The sequence below is a fragment of the Ambystoma mexicanum genome, chromosome 14 (genome assembly GCF_040938575.1).
Source record: "Ambystoma mexicanum isolate Mex_15411 chromosome 14, UKY_AmexF1_1, whole genome shotgun sequence".
Taxonomy (NCBI): domain Eukaryota; kingdom Metazoa; phylum Chordata; class Amphibia; order Caudata; family Ambystomatidae; genus Ambystoma; species Ambystoma mexicanum.
In genome coordinates this window covers 63,020,258-63,035,992 of record NC_090940.1, presented here as the reverse complement: position 1 = coordinate 63,035,992, position 15,735 = coordinate 63,020,258, and the positions used below count along the sequence as shown (strand labels likewise).

Genomic DNA, 15,735 nt, shown 5'->3' with positions numbered 1-15,735 from the left:
GTCAAATTTACGCTCTAACTGATCAACAAAATCAGTATCTGAAGACTTACCTAGATCAGTACCTAGCTAACATATTCATCTGCCGTCTAAGTCTCCTACCTCCTCGGCTCTCTTTTTCGTACCCAAGAAGGAGGGCAACCTCAGAACTTGTAAAGATTATAGAGCACTGAACCAAATCACCGTAAAGAACAGATATCCGCTGCCACTCATCCCTGAGCTGCTATCCAGATCCAGGTGAAGAATGCTCAAATCTACACAAAACTGGACCTACGCGGAGCCTATCACCTTGAGAGAGGTAAAAGGGGAGACGAGTGGAAAACGGCATTCCGAACCAAATATGGGCATTTCGAGTATCAGGTCATGCCCTTTGGGTTATGCAATGCACCAGCGGCGTTACAATTCTTCATGAATGATGTACTTCACAAATTATTGGACGTTTGCGTCCTCTTTTACATTGACAACATTATCTACTCAATGTCCAAGGAAGATCATGTTGGCCATGTAAGGGCAGTTCTGGAAAAGCTTTGTCAGCATCGGCTGTTTGCCATATTGGGAAAATGCGTCTTCCATGACACAGAAGTTGAATTTTTGGGCTTCATGCTCACCCCACGAGGAGTTCATATGGACACACGCAAGGTGGATGCTATCCTTCAGTGGCCATCCCCAACGACTACAAAAGGAGTGCAAAGTGTGCTCAGATTTGACAATTTTCATCGACGGTTTATCCCAAGGTTTTGCAAATAGTCCATCCAATCTCCCTACTGAGAAAAAAAAAATTCTTCTGGTCCCCCGAAGCAGAAAACGCCTTCCAGGAATTGAAAATGGCCTTCACCACAGCACCTGTTCTCCGGCATCCCGACCCGACCTGCCTTTTGTGGTCAAAACAGACGCCTCCAGCGTAGCCATGGGAGCAGTATCATCACAAAAGGACCTGGACGCAGGGCAATTACACCCCATAGAATCTTTGTCCCATAAGTTTTCTGCACCGCAATTGAACTATGCAATCACTGACAAGGAACTACTAGCAATCAAAGGAGCCTTCAAAACCTGGAGACACTACCTTCTAGGGGCAAGACACACGGTCACAGTTATCACAGATCACTGTAATCTGCAATACTTGAAAACTGTCAAGGCCCAATCTTTGCGCCAGCTTCGCTGGGCTCTCTTCTTTGCCGAATATAATTTCATCATTACTTACAGACCAGGAATGCGTAATGGGAAAGCAGACGCCCTGTCACGCATGGGTGAGGACAAAGAAGCTTTCACACAATCTGAGCCAGTGGCCATTATTCCTGAAGAGTGGATTCAAAACCAGATTGGTGCAACCGCCTGCTGGGAGGACTTGAAGACAGATCCCCAATCTCGGATGAACCAAACAGCTCAACAGGAATGCTTAATTAAGGGGGACCAGTACTCCATCAAAGATGACTTACCCTATTTTCAAGGAAGACTAAATATTCAGGACAATGAAATGCAAAACCAAATAATAGCAAACTACCACGAGTCATTAGTGGAAGGACATCCTGGGATTGCTAAAACTCGGGACAAAATTCAGAAGAGCTATTGGTGGCCAACCTGGAGAAAAGACGTTCCCCAATTTATTGCGACTTGCAGTGTTTGCGCGCAACACAAATCCCAAAGGTTAAGTCCCGCAGGGTTGCTGCATCCATTAACTGTACAACCAGCACCATGGCATATGCTGTCTATGGACTTTATTACCGATCTGCCACCCTGCGACGGGTTTAACACAATCCTGGTCATAGTAGACTTATTCTCAAAGATGGCGCATTTTATCCCGTTGAAGGGGCTTCCTGCTGCTTCCGCTCTTGCCACTGTATTTCTGGAGCAAATTGTCAAGTTACATAGTTTCCCTTCTATATTGATTTCAGACCGCAGAACTCAATTTGTCTCAGCTCTCTGGAGGAGATGCTGTAAGATAGCCCAAAGGGAACTTCGATTATCCATGAGTCACCATCCCCAAACCAATGGTTAAACTTAAAGGACCAATCAGACTCTGGAGCAATACCTGAGGTGTATGTTGCAACAAACTGAAGGATCCTGGAAAAGCATCCTCTGGTTAACCGAATTTGCCTACAATAACTATCCACACTAGCACCGGACAAACTCCATTCTTCACAATGCACGGTCAGCATCCTTGAACGTCCTCCTTTGATCCACTTGACGAACTGGAAATGGCATCAATTACCACATTACATAAGACCATTACTCAAACACTTAAAGAAGCAATAGAAAACCTGATCAGAGCCAAGGAACAACAGAAAAAGTTTGCAGACCGACATAGAAGAGAGGTCCCGCATTACCAAGTCAGAGATAAGGTTTGGTTGGCATCCAAGAACATTCCATTGAAAGGACCTCGAGCTTTCCGTCCCAGGTACCTGGGACCTTATCCCATCAAAGCCATCATTAACCCTGCTACCATGAAATTGGATTTACCAGCCAATATGTGGATCCATCCGGTAATCCATGTTTCTCTCCTGAAAGCAATAAAACCATATACTCGGATTAAAGCGCCACCTGAGCCTGATATCATAGAAGGAGAACCGAAATATGAAGTCAAAGCCATTCTGGATTCCAAGATAGTGCGATCTAAACTATAATACTTGATCGACTGGGAGGGTTATGGACCTCAAGACCACACATGTAACCCTGTTGAATTCGTCCATGCCCCACGACTAATCAGACAATTCCACTGTAACAGTCCTGCCAAACCAGGACCAGGGAGAACAGCGCCAATGAGAGGGGCCTTGAGGGGAAGTGCTATCATGGTCACAGGGCAAGGACCACTAGCTCCATCATTTAAAGGGTCCAGGTGGACCCAGTCCTGGCGCTCTTGGCGCCAGGCTCATAAGAAAGTGTGCTCTGCACATTTTATTTCTGGGGCACGTGTTATTTCCTCCCGAGCAGGCTCCCCACATGCATCCAGGTTGGGCGTGGCCATAGGGAAACATTGGAGTGCCGCATCCTCTGGGAGTGACAAGGTGGGGCCACAAGGCGGAGCCAATGGGAGCTGGCTGGGACCAGGCTATTTAAGCCTGCCCCGCCCGCATGCAAGTGCTTCGCGTTAGTCTGCTTCTTGCAGCGTAACACTCACCGCCACCTGTAGCGGACTTACCTGATTGCAGCAATACCATCGCTTGAAGCACAGCTTACCAGACTCCAACAACACCATCACCGGAAGCATATCTTACCTGATTTCAGCCATACCATCACCTGAAGCGCATCTTACCTGATTCCAACACTCATCGCAGTCGAGGCGCATTCTCAACTGTTCCGGGCGTCTAGCTACGCAGGAGCTCATCTCACCCAGCATCCTCATGGAGCCATCCATCCAGTAACCGCCGGCAGGTCTTCGGATAGCTACCTCTCGGTTGACGTCGCCAGGCCATCCCTGCAGGAGAAAAGGACAATCAAGGTTAGAAACTACATAAAGACTTTACGGTAGGTCGCGCGCCACACAATCCTTGCGCTTGACCTTAAAACCCAACTCACCTTCTACTGAGGACCTCGTAAACTCCTCTGGCACCCATTTGGATCCGCTTCCAACATTGTGACTCCGCTTGGCCTTCATCTCACCTATTTGGGAGAAGAAAAGACATTACAAGGGTTACGGACAATAATCACTGAAAAAAGACATTGCAAAAGGATACGGACAATAATCATTGTTAAGAACACTTACCTTCAAAGTGGTTCAGCCACAGCCGGTCTGAGCTGCCACGCGCACGGACCAATAAAGTAACTAGGTCCATTAAAGGCGCCCCTGCAGTTGAGAAGCAGGACGGAAAGCTCAACCTCATAAATAAACAGGTGAGACTATATGGGTAGACGCATGCTCAACTCATTCTGGGAAGGTGGCTTTGAGGGAAACCACAGTCCAACCGCAGTATTCTCACTGTCTCTCGTATTCTGTCAGGGGTAGCTGTGTCAGCAACCAGAGCAGTCCACACTACAGAAGCTGAGGAAGAAGTCTGATCCAGGGGATCCAAGTCCAGGGAGGGCTACAATCGCACCCCAACGCCCCCGCAGAGACCAGGTGAGCTTAACAAAGACAATCTTTGTCATTTCTGGGGTCTTGACATTGAATCTTTGAAACATCTAATAAACAACTGTGAAGGCACCCGCAATCAACAAACTTTACACCTTGGACATTTTGCACCTCTAAATGAAGATATGGAAGCCTGGTGGTCAGTCATTACTACAGGCAATAATATAAAACTATCTTGTGTAGTGGTCGACTATATGGTCAACATTCTGAAGGAAGAACCATCATAAGGACTGTGGCATTGAGCAGAATAATACAAACTTCTTCAGTGGGAAACCTTTCCCCTAATTAACTGTGGCTGTGACTTTAGATGGAATTACATATTTTCTTGTTTCTTTCCTCGGAACCTACTGCTGTTTTTACGTCAAAGTCACAATAGATAATTGTTCATATGAATGTTTGAAATACAAGCTTAAAATCATTTGTTTTGAACTGAAGTCTTTTCAATAAAGAAAATATACCAAACTTTGCTACCACAGCCCCTTCAATTTCCCTAGTTCCTTGCCCACCTCTACACGCCACCGCCATGTCCGGTCAGGTGGGGGTCTGCCCATGCGAAAACACCCACACCGTTCAATTCCTCCTCATGGTCTACAAGTCCTATGGGCTAGCCCTTCTCCCCACCCCTTCCCCTAACCTGTCCAGATCCATCTCTTGCGACTCATATGCTCACTCAGATTTCAAGCCCTCTCTGCTTCCCACCCTCTGTGCCCTTTATCCTACTCATTACTCCCCCCGCCCCCCACTGGTTTCCCGACATCTCTATCAGGCCCATCTACCTGCTACCAGGCTATCCTGAAAAGAGCACTCAGGCTGTAACTGGATAAGACCCCATTGTGACGGCCTCACCATTGCCTACCACTTCACCCAAAATAAATAATGCACATTCTAATCTGCTAACCTATGTAAATGGTGAAAATGCAAATTGTGGGATATGTTGGCCTGTAGACACTATCACCATGTGGTTCCATAGTGTCCCTTCCACACTTGGCTAAGGTTTATGAGTTGCATCTCATCTGCTAATGTAAGACACCCAATCAGGGAATTGCTTAGCCATATTTGCTAGGTGTCCGAGTCTGGCACAAGTAAACTGGAAGAGGTAAATGGACAAAGTAATTGATTGGAAGACCTCCTTAAGAAGAATTGTGGTCCTGGACAAGTACGAGTTGAGTATAGGGAGCTGGTTTAAAATCTTAAATGTGTTTATGAAGAGGGAGGGTCGGGAAAGAGAGATGGGTAAGCCGAAGAAAGAAGGTCAATTTAAGGAGGCAGAGAACTTACTGAACATTTTGGGACTTAGTGAGGCAAGAGAATTGAGGAAAAAGCTAGGAGGCTGTGAAGATGAGATGTGACAAGGGGGTTTGGGTCCAGAAGCTGAAAGGGAAGGGAGTATGGGTGGCAGACAACATTTTAGCAGTGAAGGGGGACCAGCAGAAGCAACTCAACCTTGGGATGGCAAATCAAATAAGGGCCCATACCTTAGAAGCCACAAATGAAGATATAGTCTGGAGAATGTGTGGAGCTGGAGGTCTGCCTTTCTCCACTAGGCCAGTTATCATGGATGAGATGTCCCCGGAGTTCAGTATGCACCACTGATTGGATGAGATCAGACAGCAGTAGGTAGGTTTTGAGAGTTTACATAGCTCAAAAAAAGATGAGAGATTTTGGGTGGGGCAGGATGCATGGGCGTGGTGGGGGGTAAAACCTGTTCTATGGTTAGACTAGACCCATGGGGGCAGCACATGGCTGGCTGTTAACACTCAATGCATGCGTTTGGGTTCACATGGCACAGCAAATGATTAGATTGAGAACAGCGTTTTAAAAATATGCTAGGTCCAAAGGTTGTTACATTTGAGCAGGATCAGAAAATGTTAGTGTCTTTCTTTCTGTTTCACTCTTTCTTTATGTTTGTATTTCTTCCAGTTTCCACTTCTCTTTCACTTTATCCTTCTCGCTTTCTCTTTCCCATTTTCTCAAACTCTCACAGTACCATTGGCAAGCTGGACGAAATGTCTGTGCCCTAATGGAGCAAAATGACTATTAGGATGAGGCTTGGATTCGGGTTACACTGGACACGCTGTGGATGACACGGGATCTACACACTCACGGGAAAGGGTACCTGTGGGAACAGTTACAGAAGGGGGGTTCTCGAACCCTCACATGTGGCCACCAAAGGTTATAGGAGCCAATAAAATGTAATCAGGAATACACCACATGGAGCTGCCGTGTAGAAGTTGCAGAAGGTAGTTTAGGAAAGGAATATGTAAAATCTATTGCAGGGGACAATGTTACAGGACCATATAGGGTCCAACATTGGCCATGATGCCTAGGAACCAGAGAGTTCTTTTTGATCCATCATATGCCATGGCTGGAGGATGAATACGTGAATTATTAGAAATAATAGGAGTGTTTGGTGGCTTACTACTTCTCTGTGATACAGCTGACGAACTGGTAAGGACGGGTGAGATACAAGCAAAATTGGTGATAAGTGACCAAGTCAGACTTCGTTTTCGGGCACCAAGTATTCGTAACCAGTGATAATATTGCAGAAAAAAAATAAAGAGAGACTAATGGAAGGTGTGGAAATAAAGAATGATGAAAATAAAGGAGGGTAATACACATTTAATCAATGTAAAAATAACGATTTACAGGGAATAATGCAGTGTTGCATGTTTGAAATATAATAGCAAAAAAGAGAAAAGGGTACAGTTTTAAAAAGAAAACATGAGGGATTAATGGAGACTTCAGGGGTCGATTAGAGAATGGGGTCTGGGAGGTAACCGCCGTTAAAGGGTACTTTTTGGGTCAAGTGTAGGAAGAATGTATATTAGGATAGGTAAAAGAAAAAAAAAATAGTAGAAAATGATTCAAAATAAAATCCACTAGATGGCACTGAGACCATAGACAGTAAAGGTATGTAGAAAAAAGGTGCTCTGAAAAGTGGCTCGCAATATTTTTTTCAAATTTATTAGCGACTCTTTGAAAAGCCATCTCTGGTTTTTCCAGCGAGAAAATCACATAACCCCAGGTAATGTGCACAAGGCTATGCCAATTGTTCCCTCAGTGGCATGCATAGTCTTACAGTGCTTCTTTACTTTCCTATAACCAGTCTTCAAGATCTATTCTCGCTGTGGCTGGCTATTAGACCACCTTGCATATTTCTTTATTGGTGTCGAGGTAAGAGGTTCTGGTTGAGTGCAGCAGGTTTCAGGGGAACTTCTAGGACTTGGTGGGGAGCCTGGGTGTTCTCTGGCATCAGAGAACTGCCAGAGGAGAAGTTGGACAATCTTACTGATCTGCTGCATGAAGTGGCAGGGCTGGGAGTGTGAAGAACACAAAGTGCTGGTGTTGTCAATGAACAGCCATGTCACATGTAAGGTGGATTTGCTGGCAGGGCACCCATCCCTGGTGTTGCCAGCCTAAACCAAGTCAAATCCCATGGTCCGGGTTGACGGCCAGCATCAAGATGGACCTGTCAGTGCAGCAGGATATTGTTGTCCTATTTTATGGTTTGTTTATGTGGCTACCAGATGATCAAGTGCAATAGCAAATTGGCAAGCATGCTGTGACACATCGGGTGCGGGTAGTCTGGTGACAGCTTCATGAACAGATTACACCTAGTCCACGATTTCCCTTTTGCATGCCTCAAACATGTTACGCTCATTACCAACCTTTAGAGGCATAGTGGGGCAGAGGTGTTCAAAATCCAGGCATACACCAAAGTATTTGATTCCCAATTTAGAGGATGACGAAGTGGAATACAAATTAAAATATAATTTAAATAATATAATTCAATTATAATACAATCTGAGCAGGGTGGTGAAAGTCATGATTTTCTTGTAGCCAATGCATTTTATCAAAATATATATTATTCAATGGAAAGGGAACTTGTGAAAAACATTGAATAAAAAAAAATCACGGGAATAATATGTAGGAGCAATCACAATGAGAAATGTGAGGTCGGCAAAAATACTCAATTCCATTCCACAGGAAAATTGGCAGATTCCAGGCAAAATTCGCCCAATCTGAAAATGTCACCTAAGTAGCAAAATGTGGCAGTTTGGGGCCTTTTCCCACACAAAATGTTTTTTGAAAAATGTTCAGCATGAAAAGGGGTGTTTTTCCCATTTGAATTTAATTTTTTTGTTGTGTTTCGGACTGCAAAAAAAAAAAAAAAACTTCAGGGAAAAATTACATTTCCACAGCAAAAATACCCCCAAAAACGTAAAAGGTTGGTGAAAAACCACCCAGCTGGTGTTATGGAATTGTTGGTGAATTTTGACGATTCCGTTTCACCAGAGGTAATTTTCCCCCACCCATACTAGCGACCAAGTAGGACTTCTTTGTGAACAGTAGGAGGAATGGATATCATTACAGGCTGGATTTACAAAGTGCTTTTGAATGGGACTTCCCCATTTTAAAAAAAAAATGCTTTTCTAAATCTCGCCCTATATAGATGAGGTTCAGTCGGACTATAGGGTTTGTTTGGCTGCTTCCAAATCTTCCACGACTTGATCCCTACAAAGTTGCTATGGTTCAGAAATGTACACAGACCAACAACTAGCATCTGAGCATATTGCAACCAATAAACAACACTGAATAATAGCACTTACAAAAGAGAGCAGATATCAAATTATTGGGGATCGTGGAAATATAGGGGTTTCACCCCCGTAGTCCCCTGTACCAATCAATACTGGCAACATAGTGGCTGCGCCATTTCGATATTTCCACTTTTTAATCCAAACAGGTTTCAATTGATTTAGTTGTCTCTAATCAAGGAACCCCACTTCTGAATTGGGGGGCAGGGAGATTAAGTTATTTGTGGAAAGGATGTCAATGTGAATGAAACATGTTTATGCAGTGCTGGCCCGAGTACCTGTCTGCATCATCACTCTCACCCCGGTTTTAATAGGTGGGTGGGGCAACCAAACACTGCAGGTCTTACCGTTCTCTGCACAGGACCCTATTTTGCAGATGCTGCTCCCAGCTACAGCAAACAAATAAAAAAAAATATATAAATACAAATAAATGTTCTCTTTAAATTGCTCTAGTACACCTTTGAGCTAGTTTCGCAGTATATGAAATTGCTCAAATCAATTTTACAAAGACTGTTTAACAGGTGAGAGAGGGAAAAGGGCAACAGTGGCAGAGCTGAGACAGGAGGCAGTAGATGAGCTTGAGATCATCTGCTTCCCCACTCTGGGATCTTGCATTCGAGACCAACTTCCCTCAGAAATAATCTCAATTTCCCAGATCATGGCTCAAATTGCAGTACAGCAAAATAGGTCAAAAGAGGGAGACTTTTCTTTCAATTGTTTAATTTCTTCTACCTTCACAGTTAGAGCCGAGATTGCAGCCTGCGGGCAGCGGTCGCGCAAGGTCATCTGGCCCGCAAGGCAGGGCAACTCTTAGCCACACAGGTATGGCCATGTCCCATTTGGCTTATAATTTCTTGGTCATATACCATGAAGCAGGTCAGTGGGAACCATTTGAACATCATTTAGAGCATAACAAAAACAGAAATCAGCTTTTGGCCTCAGTATCAGTGTGTGTGTGAAAGACCAATTGCGAAGCACCTTGACTAAGTGGCAACAATAGAAGGTCAATTTCTCTTGGTTTTAACACATTGTGCCAACATCTGAGTGGGTTGACCCTCTCAATAAGTACTGTTGTCCATGCACGGCATCTGCCCCAGGGGAATTATGAAGCCTTCTCTTCGAATTGAATACAATGGAGGAGGCCTTGCTGAACTTCAGCGATTTCCATCTCCAGAAGTCGGCTACTTTCCCTAAACCAACATACGTAAAATCTTATCATGTAGGAGTCTGCAACCTTTGGCTCCACATAAATGTTATTCTAAAAATCCCATCAGCCCTCGCAGTCCATTGCAGATGTCATCCAAAACATTAGGAACGTCATAGTTTGTAAAGTCACACAGCATTCTGCGATACACCACTGTGAGGATTGGCAACTCAAAAGAAGAATGAAATGTGCGACACTCATATAAATGGTGGCTTAGCTCAAGTTCTTCTGAGAAGTGAACATTATATAGAGCAATGTATCTACTAGGACATATTATCCCCCATTAACAGTCAAACTGTACATTGATTTGCAAGAATGGCCAAGTTTGCGTGATAAGAACACAATAACACGGCTGAATTCATATGCCAATGCCTGCATACATTACACAAATCCCGTCACTTGAAACGGAACACATACAAGTCTACAAGGCGAGCAACACATGGTACATCGGGCAAGGGGCAGTCAAGTGTCTTTGCCCTGTATGGCACTTTCCGCAACCGCCTCCATGCCACTTTATTGCTATCAGAAACCTCCACAGGTGTGAGACTGTACATCAACAGCGAGCCTTCATCTGGGAAGCATGGACGGACAGTTGCTATGTGAGGGGATAGCGAGGTAGGACAGCAGTGGGAAAGCCTGGTCTATTGAGTCCTGAACCATTCTCAGCCGATGAAGGGGCCAGGTTTTGTAGTTGATGCATCCTCGGGTTCAGTCGGTCGTGAGGGGTGATGGGTGGGGGGCACTTGCCTTCAGGATGCCACCCTGGGGCCCACAGCCAACACATTCACCCAGGCAAAGTGGAATGACTTCAGAGTGATCAAGCTCGTCCACCAATGAGAACGCCAACCTGGCATTGCCAAAATGCAACGCATCACCGTTCACTTTCCCGACGTGTTGGAGCTCTAATTAATCCTCACTTGTTTTCACACCAGGGCAGGTCAGTTTTGTTTTTGATTTTTTTTTTTTTTTAAATCACAATAGTCCAGTTTTGGATCTTGATGGTGTTGTCGACTTTCATTTGGCTTTGTTTGTATCCGTCCATCTGCAGTCCAAAACATTCAAAATAAAAAAATGTAAAAAACACAATGAAAAAAGCTGTGAAGGAGATGTTGCTTAGCGAGGTAAGCAGTGAGGGCCTATGAGCTTGGAAACGTGACCCAACGGGACGGTACCAGCCTGGCTGGAAGGTAAGTCAATGAGTGGGTGTGGCTTTGTATAAAATAAAAACAAAATGCCTGTGCCCAGAATTTCCTCATTTCCTCCTGGGTGGGGACCACATCTCAGCATTTGTGCTTCATGGCGAGCTGTGGGAGTAAAGAGAGAGATAGAGAGAGAGGTTAGCAATGCACAATTCCCAAGATGGGTATTGGTTCCCCACAGTGATCGGCTACCGGTTATATTACTAAGAAATTGAAATGGAGTGTCTGAGCCAGCCAGATCTCCGACCAGGTCTCTTTCCACTGCGCACAGTGCCTTGAGGCACCCCATTAAGGCACTGCATGAATCCAGTGTTGGTGTGAACCATGTTTATATATCAATCTAACACTTGTGAAAAGAAGCGTATTAGGTGATTGAAATAATATGGTGCTAGTAACCCGCTTCACTGACTTTACTGGGGGGGTGGGGTAAAAGCCTGGCAGCCTGAGTCAAAGGCCTGAGCAAAGGGAGTGTGTTTTACAAGGGCAACGGGAAGTTACCCCTCCTGTTATAGCCCACCGAACGGATTACTAACGCCTTCAGCACTCCGGTTGACAATCCGGAAACCCGGGGTGCTGGTAGCAGGGTCTTTTCTATGAATGAACGGGACGCTTTATGGCTGTACAGTTCATTCATAGACAATACTGTTCCAAGATGGCCACCAAAGAGATGAAAGGCGGGGCTCCTTACAATTATGTGGAAACCAGGCGCAAAGGGGGGCAGAGAGAAGCTGCAGCAGCGGATGGGAGGTGAGCAGGGGTGTCGCCACAACAATGTTCAGGTAAGTAGGGCTGGCAATATGAAAAAAAGGGAAGGGATGGTGGCGATGCAAGACAGGGGAACCAATCTGCGGGTTCCATGGAACGCGGGCTGAGATTAGCTGTTTCAGCCCACGATCCACTGAACCCGATTGGCTGCACGCCCCGCCCCGGCTGCTAGTGGACATTGATAGACAGAATGAGGCTTCTGAGAAGGTAAACCTGGAGGTGGCACGAGGGTTGCAGAAGCATTAGCCTGTTACGAAATCCCCCAATGGGCATACTTGCTGTGCACCCCTATGGGCAGAGAATAGTACATCATGTTGTTTACTGCATGAGCTTCAGGGACTGTGGTGTGGCGAGCATAGCCCTGTGCACCCATAACCTGAACACTAGTGTTCATAGTGAAGCATTCCGCATCATGCGTGAGAATCAGGAAAGCAGGGCGGTGAACCGTCTGTGCAAGCGTTGGCTCTTAAAGGGTGTGGATTTCACCAAATTAGCAGACAAGCCCAAACCATGGAAAGACGTTATCTGTTAATCATATAGAAATCCATGCGTTTTACTTAACCTAAAAAACACATTTGAACCTTATGAAGAAATATCAGACCAGTGCATCCCTCCACAAACTGTTTATGAGCTGTTCCCATTGAATTAAAAACCAGTTGATCATTTGTCCTGTACAAACCTGCCATAAAACGAAGACATTCAAGAATCTTGAATGTCAAAACAATCTGCTTTTGGAACTTGAGAGAGAAGCGTGGCTCTGTGGACCTACAGGCCCGGGGAACAGTATGGCGCAGGTGCAAGCCCTCCCCTTGGAAGCAGGGCGAAGTGAGCAACGCAGGTTCGATCCCCGGGTCCGCGTTTAGAAACCTCTGGGTATTAAGCGCGTTCTAAATAACCAATTACAATTACAGATACTCAGGTCTGTAGAGCTCTTTACAAATAAGCATACATGGATTTTGAACTTTAGCCTTAAAGGGGTTGGAACAAGCCCATCAGTGACAAGAGAGCAGCATTGGTTGGAGTAGTCACTTAAATGCCACATAACCCAATGATGGGTCACCTACAAGGCACCAGACTCAATGGGTTCATTCCATGCGCGCTTTCAAATGCAAATCTTGCTCTGTTAAGTAAAACACAAGCATGCCAGATACAACAAGATTTCAAGATATTGCAATTAGTAGTGACAACCTCCATGGTCGAGCCTGAATACATGTTAAAAGAATAATGTTTACATTTTTACAATCATGGGAAGCAGTGCTTTCAGAAAATACATGTTTTAATTAAACTTGAACATGTATTCTGTGCTCCCAGGTGGTTTTGGAAAACTGCACTTCTCATCTATGTATGATGGGTTATTCATAACGCGCTTAATTCCCAGAGGTTTCTAAGCGGGGACCCGGGGATTGAACCTGTGCTGCTCCATGTCGTCTTGCTTCCAAGGCCAGCACGTTGCTGCCGAGCTATCCTCCCGAGACTAATGTACGGAAACCAGGCGCATGTCTGTTTAAATCCCTGACACTCACAAATAAAATATTATTTGGAAGATTGTAAAGTGTTTGCAAATCAACGTGTTTAGCCATTCTGGCAGATTCCGCCATATTGTCCTCATCATGTCATTACACAAGGAGGGGTAGGGTCTAGACATGTCACACTCCCAAAGAAAGTGGGAGTCCAAATATATGAACCTATAAACACACACATTGTGTAGCTCCCACAGAATTACGAGAGTGGTGCCCGGCATCACAACACTATAGAAGGTTGGTGGTATGGCTCTACATAAACTGTTACGCATAAGAGTTAGAGAGTCAACTGGGAACACAGGATAAAGATATGATTTCATTAGACAGAAGAGCACAGGAAAAGATATGGAGAGGAAACCGAGGCTGTGCATGAAGGCCCCCCATCTGGACTGGAGAGAGCATAGTGGATCCGCTGGCTAGAAGCAGACCAACGGTGGATGCATTCCCGTGTTCCAGCTGACCTGCCCTATGGATATTCCAGAGCACGGGATCCATATCAATCCACCATCTTGAACTGTGCCTCTGACCTGTGTTCTACTAAAAATATTCCAAAAGTAAGCGAGTAGATGCCCTTAACATGCTAAAGTTACATTTCTTTTGAATCTAAGATATATTACAGGGAGTGTTTCCCTCTGTAGATACAGTTCATACCTTTCCAAGGCCACTGTAGAGTCAAGGCCATCCCAAAGGATATCCAGGGGTCCGCAGCCTCTAAAATATAGGCACATGTTCTACTGCTTACATTTTCTATAAAAAGCAGTCCCCTTAATCATGTTTTATATTAAAAACAAACATTTTAATCCTATTTCAAAGACACTGCACCCAACACCACTGAGACATCAATCAGGCCCACCCTAGGAGCTCCGCCCCCCCAGTTTGACGAGCACTGCTGTAAGGGGTCAGCACATATAGTGCGATTATTAGCTCTGCTGCCCCGCACAAGGCTTTGGAGAGCAAAGGCCTTGAACGAGCATTGTTATATAGTCCATGGGAGAACCAATGAGGTGTGTACCACCTTAAATGTTTAACGCCCCATGGGTTGCAAGGGGTTGGTCATGGTAGACCATGGAGAGGGGGAAGAGGAGTAGACCTAGGCCTGATTTGTGCGGGACATTTACTGGGAAGGGGTATAGGGCGGGTGATGTTTTGGAAGAGAGAGTGGGTGATTCACTGTCAAAGACGAGAAAGAGATTGATGAGTGATCATGAGAGTGATGGGCAGTGGCATGACTAAAAGCAACGTCGGTAGCGTTTACTCCAGAAACCTGATTGGAGGGCACTGCATAGTATAGTTCTATGCGATTGTTGAGATTTTTTGGTCAAATTCGATTTTAACTAATTCTTTTTTTCACATTTGGCCCAAATATATGTGGGGGGCTGCAGCTTCCCCTCCCACTTACCTCCACCTGTATTAATTATCATGATTACCCCCCCACCCCCACAAAATATATTTGCGGCCAAATTCGTTAAAAAGAATTCGACAAAATCCTCTGCGCTGTAATCTTCCTATCCCATCCTGTGTAGAGTTGAAGCTACATTTAAAGACAAATCCCTCAAGGATTTTGGAGCGGTAGGGGAGGGACCGGTCAGTTGAAAGAAAAATCGTTGGGGTATTGAGAGCTAGTGGGTTTCTTTAACATAGGTGTAAACATGGCTACTTTGTAGCAAGCAAGAAGGATGCCTGGGTGAGATTGAACAGGCTTGAGAAGTAAGAGGAGATGCAAGCTCTTTGACCATTTGCAAAATAAAGGGATTGATGGGAGCACAGATGGTTTGGCTGAGCAGAGGATGTTTTGGAGCTCAGTGGGGGAGGTGGAAAGGAATTGGGACGGAGAGGAAATGGCTGTGGTGACAGATGGAGGACGAGATAAGAGGGTGGGCAGGGTCTCGCATATTTTAGTGATGTTCAAGAAGTAGGTGGCTAAGTTGTCAGCCGAGAGAAGGATGCTATTTATGGAGAGAAGGCATGGCTTGGAGGGTTATAGATGGTTTGCTTTGGTGTGAGCAGAGAGAGAGGATATTAGGAAGGTTTAGTAGGAACATTTGGCATATTTAAAAGCTGTAGTGCAGGCAAGTTGTTTTTGTAGGCACAAAGCTGAGTAAGGGGGTGATATTTGTGCCAGCATTGTAGGTGGGGGCACAAGGTTGTCCTGAGTTGTCAGATGGCTGAGGAGATTGAGATTGTGGGATTGTGGGATTGTGGGAAGTGAAGCAGCAAGCAGTATAGTGATAGCCAAAGGAGACAGCACTTAACCAAGGTGAGTGGGCTGGAGTGGGTAAGTGGCGGAGCGACTGCTTGAAGGAAAGACTATGTGGCCAAAGTAAGTGACCCTTTGAGTCAAGTTTCAATCAGAGCCGTCATGCAGGGGATGCCAGGGAGTGGCAAATTG

General features: G+C 45.2%; 1 protein-coding gene across 1 annotated transcript in view; it reads right to left on the bottom strand.

Annotated features, from left to right (window-relative positions):
• Window positions 1-9,361: 9,361 nt before the first annotated feature.
• The window catches only part of STXBP6 (syntaxin binding protein 6), a 575,667-nt gene continuing 569,293 nt past the window's right edge, over window positions 9,362-15,735 (bottom strand). The window contains exon 6 of the mRNA XM_069638523.1: window positions 9,362-11,166. Within this exon, the coding sequence (XP_069494624.1) occupies window positions 11,143-11,166 (24 nt within the window). The 3' untranslated portion in view covers window positions 9,362-11,142. The remainder of the gene's footprint in view (window positions 11,167-15,735) is intronic.